This window comes from Babylonia areolata, chromosome 2 (assembly GCF_041734735.1).
Source record: "Babylonia areolata isolate BAREFJ2019XMU chromosome 2, ASM4173473v1, whole genome shotgun sequence".
Taxonomy (NCBI): domain Eukaryota; kingdom Metazoa; phylum Mollusca; class Gastropoda; order Neogastropoda; family Buccinidae; genus Babylonia; species Babylonia areolata.
The window spans coordinates 10,223,499-10,239,231 of NC_134877.1; the positions used below are offsets into that span (position 1 = coordinate 10,223,499).

Here is a 15,733-nt window from a genome sequence, read left to right on the forward strand (position 1 = left end):
GAGAGGAAAGGAGAGAGAGAGAGATTAATGATCATTGTCATTGTGAACGGCTTACGAATTGCTTCATTTCGGACATTGCTGTCTTTTCTCAGATGGTCTAAGAGAGAGAGAGAGAGAGAGAGAGGCGGGGCGGGGTGGGGGAGGGGGTTGGGGGTGGGGGGGCAGGCAGGGAGATAGAGGGCTAAAGACAGGAAGACAGACATAAAGACAGGCATGTACAGGCACACATAGAGTAGTCCCAATGTTATTACCAGCTTACGAATTGCTGCGTCTGTCATGAGGACAGCTACAGTGCTCTGTGAGATTTGGACGGGAGCTGTGAAATGGTGCCTCCCCCAACCCCCTCCCCGCCTCTTGCCAGTTTTGACATCGCCAACCACACCCTCCCCCTCCCCCCTGTCCCCCCTTCCTCCCCCTTCCTTCCCCATCCCCCCCCCCAGCCCCCCAGCCCTCCCACCTGTTCTTTTTTTTGTGTGAGATGACAATTAGTGATTTCTAGAAAACCATAAAGATTTAGTCTGCGTCTCTCTCTCTCTCTCTCTCTCTCTCTCTCTGCTTTCATTTTTATTAGATATTGTGTAGTGTGGACCCTATTCAGGGCGGGGACGATGTAAAAAAGCACACCAGTGCTTATCTATTATCCTCGAAGTAAAGAATTTGTCTTGTCTTGTCTTGTCTTGTCTGTGTGTGTGTGTGTGTGTGTGTGTGTGTGTGTGTGTGTGTGTGTGTGTTCATATGTCTCTCTCTCTCTCTCTCTCTTCTCCCCCACCCCTCTGTCATTCTGTTAGCGAATGCGTGCATGTGTGTGTGTGCATGCATGCGTTTGAGTGGGAATGTGTGCGCTTGTGTTTTTAGCTTTGGACCCAGGCCTGTGCCCTGAAGCGTGGAGCGAAGACCGGCAGGAGAGGTGTGGAGAGGGGAGATAAGCAGCTCATGGCGACCTGCTTAGTGCTGTCGGTGTTTGTGGCTTTCCTGCACCGTCACGCCATCAGGGCCCAGGCAGGCTGGCCTGCACGTGCGCACACATACACAAAGGCGCATGCACGAACATTGGCACATATAGGCATGCATGTGTGTGTGACACAGAGAGAGAGAGGGAGAGAAGAGAAGGTTGTGGTGGGGTAGACCTGAGTAGGAAAGAAATGGATCGTGCTGTGTGCCTTCCACGAAACACTGACCCCTTTTCACACACACACACACATGCACACCCCACCACACCCCACCACATCAAAATATCTCCCACAGACGGTTGCGTGACGAAAAGGATTACGTGACAGTAACTGGTGACGTAGGGTTTATAGTCAGGGGAACAGAGCCATCAATAACGATTGAGCCCATATCGAGCTGTGTAAGCAGATACTCTAATGACACAAGGACCTCGCCAAATGGCCACGTACATGTAGGCAAAAGCAGCAGACACAGTAACAGAAGTAAACTGTGATAACATTGATATAAGCAACAGTAACACTGATAACATCAATGACAGCAACAGTCACCACAATAACTGTGATAACATCAATGACAGCAACAGTCCCCGCAATAACTGTGATAACATCAATGACAGCAACAGTCACCACAATAACTGTGATAACATCAAAGACAGCAACAGTCACCACAATAACTGTGATAATATCAATGACAGCAACAGTCACCACAATAACTGTGATAACATCAATGACAGCAACAGTCACCACAATAACTGTGATAACATCAATGACAGCAACAGTCCCCACAATAACTGTGATAACATCAATGACAGCAACAGTCCCCACAATAACTGTGATAACATCAATGACAGCAACAGTCACCACAATAACTGTGATAATATCAAAGACAGATACAGTCACCACAATAACTGTGATAACATCAATGACAGCAACAGTCACCACAATAACTGTGATAACATCAATGACAGCAACAGTCACCACAATAACTGTGATAATATCAAAGACAGCAACAGTCACCACAATAACTGTGATAACATCAAAGACAGCAACAGTCACCACAATAACTGTGATAATATCAATGACAGCAACAGTCACCACAATAACTGTGATAATATCAAAGACAGCAACAGTCACCACAATAACTGTGATAATATCAAAGACAGCAACAGTCACCACAATAACTGTGATAATATCAATGACAGCAACAGTCACCACAATAACTGTGATAATATCAATGACAGCAACAGTCACCACAATAACTGTGATAATATCAAAGACAGCAACAGTCACCACAATAACTGTGATAATATCAATGACAGCAACAGTCACCACAATAACTGTGATAACATCAAAGACAGCAACAGTCACCACAATAACTGTGATAACATCAAAGACAGCAACAGTCACCACAATAACTGTGATAACATCAATGACAGCAACAGTCACCACAATAACTGTGATAACATCAATGACAGCAACAGTCCCCACAATAACTGTGATAACATCAATGACAGCAACAGTCACCACAATAACTGTGATAACAGTACAGTAATAGCAGCAACGTTAACAACAGTCACACTCAGAACAAACGACTGGGTGCGGTTTCAGTACTGTAAACTTATTTAATGTACATCTGGAAGGAAAAGCAATAGATATATTTGTTGTACCTACTGAGTGCATCGGAGTGTCAGTGTCGGTATCAGTATCTCAAGGAGGCGTCACTGTGTTCGGACAAATCCATATACGAACGCAGTGACTCCTCCTTGAGCTACTGAGCTACAGAGCATTCCTTCAAGCAACATTTTACTCACACCATACAAGTTCCAGTTAGAAGGCGATGCCACAGCATTCAGGCAGCCCATAGACGATGCACCACCACATCTGTCACATTTTCTCGTTCTGGTTTGTTTGTTTATTGTTTACTGACTTGTTGGGCAAGGAGCCAGCTGTGCATGTATTGTAAAGCGTGTTAAGGTTTATTTGACAATTAGAATGGATTCTGATTCTAATTCAGATTTTGATTATATTGTCCGGAGCACAAGTGTTAAAAAGACCTCGGAAAAACTTTTCTCTGACCTGCCAGAATTAGACATTTGAACGCGCGAGTCACGCAGGTTTTGAAAACGTATCGAACGCTGCGTGCTAGTGATTGTGATTTGTTTGTGAAGTAGGACTGTTCGAGCGCAACTCAATGTTAGAATTGAATGTCATCACATAATTATGTTTTACAACGTCTTTCACTATGATTTGACTTTAACGATGCTTTTGCACATATAGTTTGGTATCTCAACTGCCGTCATACCTTTCCATGTCATGTCAGTTTCCCAATTGTGTGATAGTCAGTGGTGACCGACGACCATCAGAACAGCAGAGGAGACACCTGCTGTCCCAGCTATCTGGGCAAGTATTGGACTATAGTGGAGAGTGCCTTGTCCAAGTTACATCCCCATTGTCTCGGCGAAGAGGTCTTTTGGTCACTCAGCGTTGGGGGGTGGTTCCCAAAGGCCATCTAGCCCCCAAGGCTGCAGCATTGAGCCTGTGCAGTCTTGTCTCCTAGTTCAAGAGGAATCATAACAAAAACAGCAAAAACAGAAACAGTAGCAGCTGCAGCCTGAACAAGCACAAATGACTGGGTTAGCTGGGCACCCCGAGCTGATTGACACTGCTAACACCCCTAATGAATGGACATCTCCTCCCACCTCACCGGGCACGTCAGGAGTCCACGGCACCAAGGCAGCTCGCTACAATAACTAATCAGTCCAAAGAGGACCCAGTTACTGGTCAGTGAGGATAAAGCGGTCTCACTTCACCTTTTCGTCTCTGCAGCTTTCCGTCTGTTTGCCTGTGAGCGAGGAGGAAATGATTGTGTACACGGCGTGTGCACAGACACACCATTAACCTTGAATGGTTTCTGGAGCTGTCTGACTGAGGCTGGAGGTAATTCAGTGCGATAGAAGCGGGAACGGGAACAAGAGTTGCAAAATATGAAAGGTTTTGAAATCGATAAACGAACAAATGAAGTTGGCACTGTCTGTCTCGCCAGCGAATGCGTCAGTGCATTATTTCCCCAGTTCTTGCCATCGAACCTCCTAAACATCCCCCCCCCCCACCTCACCCACTTTCCCTATTCACGACTTTCATTCAACCCCATTGGATGTGTCAGTTTGCAAACTATTTTGACCATACATGTCATCTGTTCAGTTACGTTAATTTTGTATTTTATTTTATTTGGAACTAAATAAATGAAAAAGCAAGCAACCTAGCGGGAAAAAACAAAACAAACAAACAAACAAAAAAACCACAACGAAGCAAGGAAATGAGGAAGCCAGGCAGCAAGGAGCCAGCTGACAAGCCAGGCAAGGAGCCAGATGACAAGCCAGGCAAGGAGCCAGCTGACAAGCCAGGCAGCAAGGAGCCAGATGACAAGCCAGGCAAGGAGCCAGATGACAAGCCAGGCAAGGAGCCAGATGACAAGCCAGGCAAGGAGCCAGCTGACAAGCCAGGCAAGGAGCCAGATGACAAGCCAGGCAGCAAGGAGCCAGCTGACAAGCCAGGCAAGGAGCCAGATGACAAGCCAGGCAAGGAGCCAGATGACAAGCCAGGCAAGGAGCCAGATGACAAGCCAGGCAGCAAGGAGCCAGATGACAAGCCAGGCAGCAAGGAGCCAGATGACAAGCCAGGCAAGGAGCCAGGTGACAAGCCAGGCAGCAAGGAGCCAGATGACAAGCCAGGCAAGGAGCCAGATGACAAGCCAGGCAAGGAGCCAGATGACAAGCCAGGCAGCAAGGAGCCAGATGACAAGCCAGGCAGCAAGGAGCCAGATGACAAGCCAGGCAAGGAGCCAGATGACAAGCCAGGCAGCAAGGAGCCAGATGACAAGCCAGGCAAGGAGCCAGCTGATAAGCCAGGCAAGGAGCCAGATGACAAGCCAGGCAAGGAGCCAGATGACAAGCCAGGCAGCAAGGAGCCAGATGACAAGCCAGGCAAGGAGCCAGCTGACAAACCAGGCAAGGAGCCAGATGACAAGCCAGGCAAGGAGCCAGATGACAAGCCAGGCAAGGAGCCAGATGACAAGCCAGGCAGCAAGGAGCCAGATGACAAGCCAGGCAAGGAGCCAGATGACAAGCCAGGCAAGGAGCCAGATGACAAGCCAGGCAAGGAGCCAGATGACAAGCCAGGCAAGGAGCCAGATGACAAACCAGGCAGCAAGGAGCCAGGCAAGGAGCCAGATGACAAGCCAGGCAAGGAGCCAGATGACAAACCAGGCAGCAAGGAGCCAGGCAAGGAGCCAGATGACAAGCCAGGCAAGGAGCCAGATGACAAGCCAGGCAGCAAGGAGCCAGATGACAAGCCAGGCAAGGAGCCAGATGACAAGCCAGGCAAGGAGCCAGCTGACAAGCCAGGCAAGGAGCCAGATGACAAGCCAGGCAAGGAGCCAGATGACAAGCCAGGCAAGGAGCCAGCTGACAAGCCAGGCAAGGAGCCAGATGACAAGCCAGGCAGCAAGGAGCCAGATGACAAGCCAGGCAAGGAGCCAGATGATAAGCCAGGCAGCAAGGAGCCAGATGACAAGCCAGGCAAGGAGCCAGATGACAAGCCAGGCAGCAAGGAGCCAGCTGAGAAGCCAGGCAGCAAGGAGCCAGCTGACAAGCCAGGCAAGGAGCCAGCTGACAAGCCAGGCAAGGAGCCAGCTGACAAGCCAGGCAAGGAGCCAGCTGACAAGCCAGGCAAGGAGCCAGCTGACAAGCCAGGCAAGGAGCCAGCTGACAAGCCAGGCAAGGAGCCAGCTGACAAGCCAGGCAAGGAGCCAGATGACAAGCCAGGCAAGGAGCCAGGCAAGGAGCCATGCACCGAAAAGAAAAAGAAAGGAATGGAAAGGTGGTCAGAAAAAAGGATGGGTACATTCTCTTGGCGTCAGTCATCATGTGAACACGCAGCGATATCATCAGGCTTGCTTCTCGTCATGTTTCTGTCAGCTTTACACTGCAGGCCAAGTTCAGTGCGACAGGCTAAATGAAGTATTCACAAACAGTTAGCTGGCTTGCTAAATAATATATACTTTGCTTTCATTTCCGTCTCAGGTTGCTGCCTTGATGTATAGCATTTATTAGATATACATCATATTTTCAACGAGAGTGAGTGAGAGAGGGAAAGAAAAGGAAAATAACCAAAACAACCCCCCCCCCCCCCCCCCCACCCACCCACCCCCAAAAAAAAGAAAAAAAAGAAAGAAAAAAAAAACAACAACAACAACAACAACAACAAAAACACACACACAAAAACGGCAGAAGATAATGGGAACAGGCTGAAATTATACACTGATGTTTATTACCATCCCAAAACGACCAAATGGATAGGTTGAACAGCTGCATGTTCTGTACACCCCAAACCATTTCTCCCACATCCGCGTGGAAATGATTCATCGTCAGGGTAATGTATAAGGTCGATAAAAGTGATGATGATGCCGAAGATGATGATGATGATGATTAATATGGTTATTATTATTATTTCCCTGTAATCATTACTTGCGCAAAGTGAAGCTTGGGAATGAAGATATTTTAAATACTACTTTTTCCCGATTGCTTTGTGGTGAGATGCAAAATAGATGTTTACTTGTATATGTATTATTTTGTATGACATTATGATTAAAATATACTTATTTCAGAATGAAATTAACGACTCGCTCAGAATCAACTAAATTTGTAGACAGGCGTGTGTGGAAATGCAGGGGATTAGGGTATCTTGTGTGTGTGTGTGCGTGTGTGTGTGTGTGTGTGTGTGTGTGTGAGAGAGAGAGAGAGAGAGAGAGAGAGAGAGAGAGGGCATGAATTGAATTTTCTTCATCTAGATGCTGATCAACGCCGTACCATCAGAGTCCTGACATTTTGCCCTGATAAAAATCTTGTCAGCGCGGAGTGTGGGCAGTGAACCCATCGCAATCATCAACCAAAACTAAGAGAGAGAGAGAGAGAGAGAGAAAAAAAAGGAAAAAAAAAAGTGTGGCGTGATCTTTTTTTGTCTCTTTGTCTTTCAGTCTGTCTCTGTCTGTCTGTGCCCTCTCTCTGTCTGTGTCCTCTCTCTCTGTGTCTGTCTCTGTCTGTGTCCTCTCTCTCTGTCTGTCTCTGTCTGTGTCCTCTCTGTGTCTGTCTCTGTCTGTGTCCTCTCTCTGTGTCTGTCTCTGTCTGTGTCCTCTCTCTGTCTGTGTCCTCTCTCTCTGTCTCTGTCTGTGTCCTCTCTGTCTGTGTCCTCTCTCTCTGTGTCCTCTCTCTCTGTGTCCTCTCTCTGTCTGTGTCCTCTCTCTGTGTGTCCTCTGTCTGTGTCCTCTCTCTCTGTGTCCTCTCTCTGTCTGTCTGTCTGTCTGTGTCCTCTCTCTGTCTGTGTCCTTTCTGTGTCTGTCTCTGTCTGTGCCCTCTCTCTCTGTGTCTGTCTCTGTGCCCTCTGTCTGTCTGTCTGTCTGTGTCCTCTCTTTGTCTGTGTCCTCTCTGTCTCTGTGCCCTCTCTCTCTGTCTGTCTGTGTCCTCTCTGTCTGTCTGTCTGTGTCCTCTCTGTGTCTGTCTGTCTGTGTCCTCTCTCTGTCTGTCTCTGTCTGTCTGTGTCCTCTCTCTGTGTCTGTCTCTGTCTGTCTGTCTGTGTCCTCTCTGTCTGTCTGTCTGTCTGTCTGTGTCCTCTGTCTGTCTGTCTGTCTGTGTCCTCTCTCTCTGTCTGTCTCTGTCTGTCTGTGTCCTCTGTCTGTCTGTCTGTGTCCCCTCTCTCTGTCTGTCTGTCTGTGTCCTCTCTCTCTGTCTGTCTCTGTCTGTCTGTGTCCTCTGTCTGTCTGTCTCTGTCTGTGTCCTCTGTCTGTCTGTCTGTGTCCCCTCTCTCTGTCTGTCTCTGTCTGTGTCCTCTGTCTGTCTCTGTCTGTCTGTGTCCTCTGTCTGTCTGTCTGTCTGTCTGTGTCCTCTGTCTGTCTGTCTGTCTGTCTGTGTCCTCTGTCTGTCTCTGTCTGTCTGTGTCTGTCTGTGTCCCCTCTCTCTGTCTGTCTCTGTGTCCTCTGTCTGTCTGTCTGTCTGTCTGTGTCCTCTGTCTGTCTCTGTCTGTCTGTGTCCTCTCTCTGTCTGTCTCTGTCTGTCTGTGTCCTCTCTCTGTCTGTCTCTGTCTGTGTCCTCTGTCTGTCTCTGTCTGTCTGTGTCCTCTCTCTGTCTGTCTCTGTCTGTCTGTGTCCTCTCTCTGTCTGTCTGTCTGTGTCCTCTGTCTCTGTCTGTCTGTCTGTGTCCTCTCTCTGTCTGTCTCTGTCTGTGTCCTCTCTCTGTCTGTCTGTCTCTGTCTGTCTGTGTCCTCTCTCTGTGTGTCTGTCTCTGTCCTCTCTCTCTCTGTCTGTCTGTCTGTGTCCTCTCTCTGTGTGTCTCTGTCTGTGTCCTCTCTCTGTCTGTCTCTGTCTGTGTCCTCTCTCTGTCTGTCTGTCTGTGTCCTCTCTCTGTCTGTCTCTGTCTGTGTCCTCTCTCTGTCTGTCTGTCTGTCTGTCTGTGTCCTCTCTCTGTCTGTCTGTCTGTCTGTGTCCCCTCTCTCTGTCTGTCTCTGTCTGTGTCCTCTCTCTGTCTGTCTGTCTGTCTGTCTGTGTCCTCTCTCTGTCTGTCTGTGTCTGTCTCTGTCTGTCTGTCTGTGTCCTCTCTCTGTCTGTCTGTCTGTGTCCTCTCTCTGTCTGTCTGTCTGTGTCCTCTCTCTGTGTCTGTCTCTGTCTGTCTGTGTCCTCTCTTCCTGTGTCTGTCTCCTGTACCATCTGTTCTCTTATTTTGCATGATGCACCTCTCTTCTCATGTTTTCCATAATTTCCACTAATTCTGACTTTGTTGAGGACTTAAAACAAACTGCAGTGCTCAGTAATATTTTCTTGCCAATGGATAAAGTATGTATACCAAAGGCATGCGCTCTTTTGCGTGAGCCATCATGTACAAGCAGATGCAATGCGCACAATAGATGCATACATGCATGTGTGTTTGTGTGTGCGTTTGTTTGTTTGTGTGTGTGCGTGCGTGCGTGCGTGCGTGCGTGTGTGTGTGTGTGTGTGTGTGTGTGTGTGTGTGAAGAGGGAGTGTAAGGTGATGTGGTCCTTTCCAGACATACATGGTTTCGAAAGGCCTGGTAGCGGCAGGATGTCCGAGTTATGGATCAGTCCAAACTACAAAAGGCCTGCATGTACAGATTGATTTTCCCCCACATGCAAGAGTCAGCCCCTGTCTCCCCTTCCCCTCCACACACACACACACACACACACACACACTGCACCGGCACCTCCACCATCAGTACAAATTAACGTCTTGGGTCATCTGTCTTCTTGCATGGATGTTGCTGCAATGCTGAAGAAGTAGAAGTCAGTTGCGTAGAGCATGTGTGTTCGTGGTAAGACCGTTGGAACAGGGGGTGGTCATACTATTGTGACAATGGTGGCATCACGTCACAGACGATGATTGCAGTGCTCTAAAAGATCAGACCGTTGAGGGTCGTGCTGGTGGCTGGCCTGCCTAGCGACACTGTCCATCAGTCCATCGTGTTCGCTGGGCCCACCCCTGACCCCTCACTCTTCTCCACCACTCACGCCCCTTTGTCCATGTGTCGGCTTTTGTGAAGGGGATAGTGATTGATGTGCATGATATATTCCCATGCGCGCGTGCGTGTCTGTGTGTATGTGTTTGTCTGTCTTTTCTGTGTATGAGAGGGTATAACACTACTCGGTACTCTGGGAAGAAAAACACAAACCAACACACACACACACACACACACACACACACACACACACACACACACACACACACACACTCACGCGCGCAATAACATTTCATTTGATCTGTTTCTGCTTTAAAGAAGGAAACAAAGCAGAGCAAAAGAAACAAAAACGCAGCTTGCTTTTGAACTTGTCTTTATGACTGCATCTTCCTCCCTCACCTCGTATCTCCTATCGCCCTCCTCTCCCCAATCACCCTCCCGCCCCCAGCCCTTCTCCCTCCCGTTCTCCTGGTTGCTCGATCAGTGTGAGGACCAGCCGTCGTTCTTGATGTGAGGCACTGACGCCGCTTGATGTTGCTGTGTTGCCAGACAGCGGCGGATGATGGAAAGAGACAAGCAGAGTTCTCTGAGTTCCCCTCCTTTCATCTCCCTGCCCCCCGAGAGACGCCAGGATGGGGCCGTGGACAGTGTTTTGAGGCAGGACTTGTTGCCTCGTCGTTCACGTCAGTTTTTCTCTCCTCTCTGTCTCTGTCAGGAACAGGGGTTTCAGCAGGGCCTTTTTTGATGTTTGTTTGGTGGAATAACATCCGCCCGTCGTATGAACATTAAGCTGTAATCTTTGGAAACTGTATAGAAACCAGACAATCAACACTTTCTTTCTTTCGGCTTTGGTTTTCTCACCCGTACAGACTCGTAATCAGTTGGAAATCGTGTAGAAATCCTACCAGCATCCTCAGTGATTGTTTTTGGTGTCCATGGGTTGAGTTCCTCTAACAACGCATCAAGTGTACGCATGCGTCGACAGAGTTTGCATTAGTTCCGGTACGTATGCATGCCAATAACACCTGCTTTTAGGAAACAGATTGAAGACCTTTCATTTTCTCTTGTTTATCTCTTGTCCCCCCTTTTTCAAATTTATTTCTTTATGACTGAGATAAGCCTCAGCCGATTTGATCCGCAGTGTGGGTTTGCAGATTGGAGCAAGATGGGGGCAAACAACACACTTTTTTTCTTTTCTTTTTAACTGATATTTGCAAACGCTGAATGCATGCTTTTAGCAGAGATTATCACAGCTACAGATAGCGCATCTCTCGTTCTACCTCTATTTCTGTTTCTGTCTCTTCCACTCTCTCTCCCTCGCTCTTTCCTCCTCTTCCCCCCTACCCCGCTTCAGTATAAATCATCACATACACACACAAGCTTCTCTGCCCTTTTTACGGCAAGGGGGAAGTCTTTGGGAATAAAGTTGGGCGTCAAGTGGCATTTCCCTCATCCCGAAGCAGCCCTGTAAAGTCTGGAAAGCAAGGAGTAGTTCTTGCTGCTAATGCGATCATACTTTTTCTCTCCTCTCTTCCTTTTTTTCTTTGTGTTAACCTTGACTGGCATCGTCTCCATCTTGCTTGTCAATGGTCATGTCGTCTTTGGGGGGTAGAGCTGGAGGAGGGGGTGGGTGGGGAACCCCATTTGCTGTCTGCGTCAGATTCGATCGTCTCGCTAAGGAGAAGAGAGGTTCAATCGCTCTGGGTGGCAGTTCTTTGGCAGGACCAATTATTGACCGATTATTTCTCCCTTCATCATTTCGCCTGAGCCTTTGTGATTGGCTGGCGGGATAAAGAGTTTAGCGGCTGTTGTGTCGGTGGTCTGTCAGGCGAGTTGTGTGAAGCAGAGGAGGAGGAAGTTGTCCTAGGGACCTTCCACTTCTTGGCCGTGTGGGAACAGCTAAAGGGAAAGCAGGGAGCTTCTCCTCCTCCTCCACACCCAGCTCTTTCGCTCTGGCTCTCTTTATACCACTGCCACACTGACCGGTGCTGGGGATTTTAACAGTGGCGTCCCCACTCCCATCCACAGCTCAGCAACCTGTGTAGGGATGCTAACAACAAGCTGTGCGTAGGAAACCATATTTTCATCCCCCACACCCATGGTAAGAACACTTGCCCATCAGCTATGCGTTTTCTCTCCTCTCTTCCTGCCTTCCCCCTTCCTCTGCTGTCTTCTGGGTAACCATGCTGAAAGAAGAAAACTAAAGATATTCTCGAACTTGTCCCCTTCCATCTTTTTTTTTTTTTTTTTAATTTTTTTTTTAAAAAAAATTTTTTTTTTTACTCCTGTCCTTTTTCCTGCCCTCGTCTTCTCTCAGTTGTCTTCGTGATTTTTCTGAGGAAGTCAGAGATTTTCTCTACTGATCAATGTTCCTCTTTGACACTTCTAAGTGTGAACTAGTTTTGTGTGTGTGTGTGTGTGTGTGTGTGTGTGTGTGTGTTTTGTTGTTGTTGTTGTTGTTTTGGGTGGGTGTTTTTTTTATAGTACCAGGTGCCTTCATCCCTCCTTCCCTCACCTTCCTACTCGACTGTTCTTCTTCATGGTGCAGGGAAGTTTGGGTGTAATCAATCCTCTCCTTCGGTCCTCTCCCTATTGTTTTCAAATGTGTGTATGTACATTTGCGCGCAAGTGTGCGCACGCGCACTCGTTTATGTGCGCCTCTTTGTGATTCTGTGATGATAACATCACGTACGCGTACTACCTACACCTTTGAAACGCTGGTTGAACAAGATAAATATGAAAAGAAGAAACCTTGAAGCTAACGTTAACCTCTTTTCATCGGTACAGCTTCGTGTCGGACACGCTGATAAAACTGTAATTAGGATTCAGCGACTGGAGCCTCTCGCGGTCGTTCCATCAGCTTCATAATCACGATTACAATCTTCCGAGTCATTTGTCCGAGGGAAACTTGTAAGCACATTTGCCACCCAGTTGTTATCCTTCCCCGGGGAACCGTGAACTACCTTCTCCTACAGGCAGACACATCAGTGGCCGACAACTCCCTGGAGAGACAAGGGTTAATATGCCTTTCTGTAGCGTCCACTGCCAGTGCTAGTTTCCGTTTGCCTCTCTCTTCGTTTTCTGTGTATTGTCTTTACTTTTCCAGTGTTCTGATTTTTTTTCCGAGTCTGGACTGCAGAAAACAGTGTTGTTGCCGTGTCGCTGCAGGATGAAGCACAAAAGCCAGAAGCAAGCACGCGCAAAAAGAAATAATTGACGGAGTGACTGGTGATTGATAGAAATAATTGACGGAGTGACTGGTGATTGATAGAAATAATTGACGGAGTGACTGGTGATTGATAGAAATAATTGACGGAGTGACTGGTGATTGATAGACCTTGCCCAATCCAGCGGGTCAAGAGAGAGAGAAAGGGAGAGGGAGAGAGAGGGGTAGGTCCATACGGGAATGGGAACGATAGAGAAATAAAAGGAGAATGAAGAGTCCAGCATTGTGCTGTGCTTTTATTCTGGCTCTAACGGGAGCTCTGTGTTTTCTGCGGGCTGCGAGAGTGTGCATGAAGTGAGTGACTGCATGCCTCGTGGTGTGGTCTGTTTCCCCACTGATAGGACTGAAGGAAACGAGCTGCTCTCTGCTGCCAGCGTGCATCCTGCAGGGCAGTAACCAGGCAGTCAGCATGGGCTCACGTTATTGTGTGCAGTGGGGAGGGGTGGAGGGATCAACCATGTACACAAGGAAAGTAACTAAATACGGAAAACAGTGTGTGTGTGTGTGTGTGTGTGTGTGTGTGTGTGTGTGTGTGTGCTGGGGAGGGATTAGGGGGTGGGGGCGGAGGGGAGGGGCGATACACAGACCGGAAAGAAGGGAGAGAAGCTGAAGTGTAGAACCAAAGTAAGGGGACAAAGAATTCCTTACATTGAAAAGACCAAATTTGTTGTCATTGTTTGATACATGAAATATGATTTTCAATATACTTGTCTATCAAGAGACGTGCAGTCCGTCTTATTTTTCCTTTTGTGTTAGTTTGCTGTTTGTCTGTTTTACTTCTTTTTTGTGTGTTTGGTGGATTCTACACTTGACTATTTATCAGGTCGCGCGTGATACAACAAGAAAGGCAAAGTCAATAAACATAAAATAATGCCGAGGGAGGGGGGGGGGGGGTGCGGGGAGGTGTAGTGGGAGGGGGGAAGAAGGAGTGAAGGGAGGGGGGAGAGACTCGTCATGATGCTGATCGACAAGCCTGCCTGCCAAATGCTCCATATGCATAACCACTGTTGCGTTGCACGCTGATGTCACACCCAGGATGTCCCCCCTCCCCCCTCCCCATGCTAAATCATCCCATGGCGGGTTCCAGACACCGCCGGAGATGGAGCCCCTGTCCTTGTTTTTCATTTTCTTCGTTGCTGTCTTTCCTGCTGTTTCCCCCCCTTGCATTGTCTTAAAAGCGCAGTGTTGGAAAGTCAGAGGTCAGTGGGTTCATTTGCACCGTTCCGGAAATTGCACGCGTTGAGATTTTTCTCTCCGTAGAGTTGAAGCATTGGTGGTTCCCGCATTGCTCAGTTGATTGAGCACCCTGCTCGCATTTCCTTGGGTGCTGAGTTCGATTCCCGGGAACACAAATTAAAACGCATTCTCGCTGCCCCCTTGAAAGTGTTGTCAATCAAGCGGTGGTGTGAGTGTAGTGTCAGTACCCTCCCCCCTCTCCCCACCCCTCCCCTCCCCTTCCCCAGGATGGTTAGCCCCGTCGGCCGCATCATCTGACTGAAAGCCCTAGTGTAACTGACTATAGTGCATGATCAAATCCAGCCTGCAACCTCTTTCTGTGACACAATGAAAGGATTTTTTTGTGGGATATATCCAACTGCAGATGTTTTGATGCTGTCATCTTGAAGAAGGTATCAAAGACATACAGGAACACGTCTGTTGTGTGAAGTGTTGTGTGAAGGGAAGATGATTCCAGTGTTGTGTGAAGGGAAGATGATGATGATTCCATTGTTGTGGGAAGGGAAGATGATTCCAATGTTGTGGGAAGGGAAGGTGATTCCAGTGTTGTGGGAAGGGAAGATGATTCCAGTGTTGTGGGAAGGGAAGATGATTCCAATGTTGTGGGAAGGGAAGATGATTCCAGTGTTGTGGGAAGGGAAGGTGATTCCAGTGTTGTGGGAAGGGAAGGTGATTCCATTGTTGTGGGAAGGGAAGATTATTCCAGTGTTGTGGGAAGGGAAGATTATTCCAGTGTTGTGGGAAGGGAAGATTATTCCAGTGTTGTGGGAAGGGAAGATTATTCCATTGTTGTGGGAAGGGAAGATTATTCCAGTGTTGTGGGAAGGGAAGGTGATTCCAATGTTGTGGGAAGGGAAGATGATTCCAGTGTTGTGGGAAGGGAAGGTGATTCCAGTGTTGTGGGAAGGGAAGATGATTCCAATGTTGTGGGAAGGGAAGATTATTCCACACTTTACAAATGAATGTGTGGCGATTGTATGAATGCAGAAATTTAGTTGTACAATTTCCTAATTTCTGTTTGCTTTTATCCTTTCAAAATGCAGGAAACAGGAGTGCATGCATCCATATCGTATTTGAAGATAACTGAAGTTGTATGGATGATGTGCGTGAAGAGAGAGAGAGAGTGTGTGTGTGTGTGTGTGCGTGCGTGCGTGCGTGCGTGTGTGTGTGTGTGTGTGTGATTTTAGATTTGTAGTTTTTGCACTTATTTTGTTAAATAGAGCTCATTTCTTTGATTAGTATGTGATAGTCATTTAGGAAAAGAGGGTTAGGAGGGGAAGGGCAGGATCAGTTCCAAAAAGCTTAAGGTGAATATAAAAAAAAAAAACGCCCCGTGGGTCAAATCTGGCGTAGGGGTGAATACAGAACAATTGACATCACGCTGGAAGTGGGGCAGATATGGTGGAGAGAGACTGGGAGGGTGGGGATGGAGGAGAAGGGAGGAAAGGGGGACGGTAACCGAAGGGGGCACCGATTATTATCGTTATAAGCCTGGCAGCCAAATGGCAGACCCACTACGGCAGTTGCGTGCTGTACGTTAGTGTAGCAGCTGAACACAGAACGGCGTTTGGGCGCCGACCGAGACAATAAAAACCATTCATCATCGTTATCGGCATGACCATCGGGATATGGCTTGTCGTAATTGTCATCTGTTGGAACCCACATAAAATGATTATGATATTTAGAAGAAAAAAAAATTTCACTTCTCTGTATATGTTTCAGCCTCGCTCGCTCGCTTGCACGCAAGCACGCATGCACACACACACACACACACACACACACACACACACACACGGTGTTATAC

At 47.9% G+C, this 15,733-nt stretch overlaps 2 protein-coding genes across 19 annotated transcripts in view; one reads left to right on the forward strand and one right to left on the reverse strand.

Annotated features, from left to right (window-relative positions):
• LOC143297381 (RNA-binding motif, single-stranded-interacting protein 2-like) overlaps positions 1-15,733 on the forward strand; it is a 251,484-nt gene that overhangs the window by 133,397 nt on the left and 102,354 nt on the right. The gene's annotated exons all lie outside the window — the stretch shown is intronic.
• On the reverse strand, positions 4,698-5,177 carry LOC143295794 (uncharacterized; the record flags this gene model as incomplete). The annotated part of the gene is made up of 1 exon (XM_076607417.1): positions 4,698-5,177. A coding segment is annotated over one exon (480 nt), but the record flags the coding sequence as incomplete, so codon positions are not given.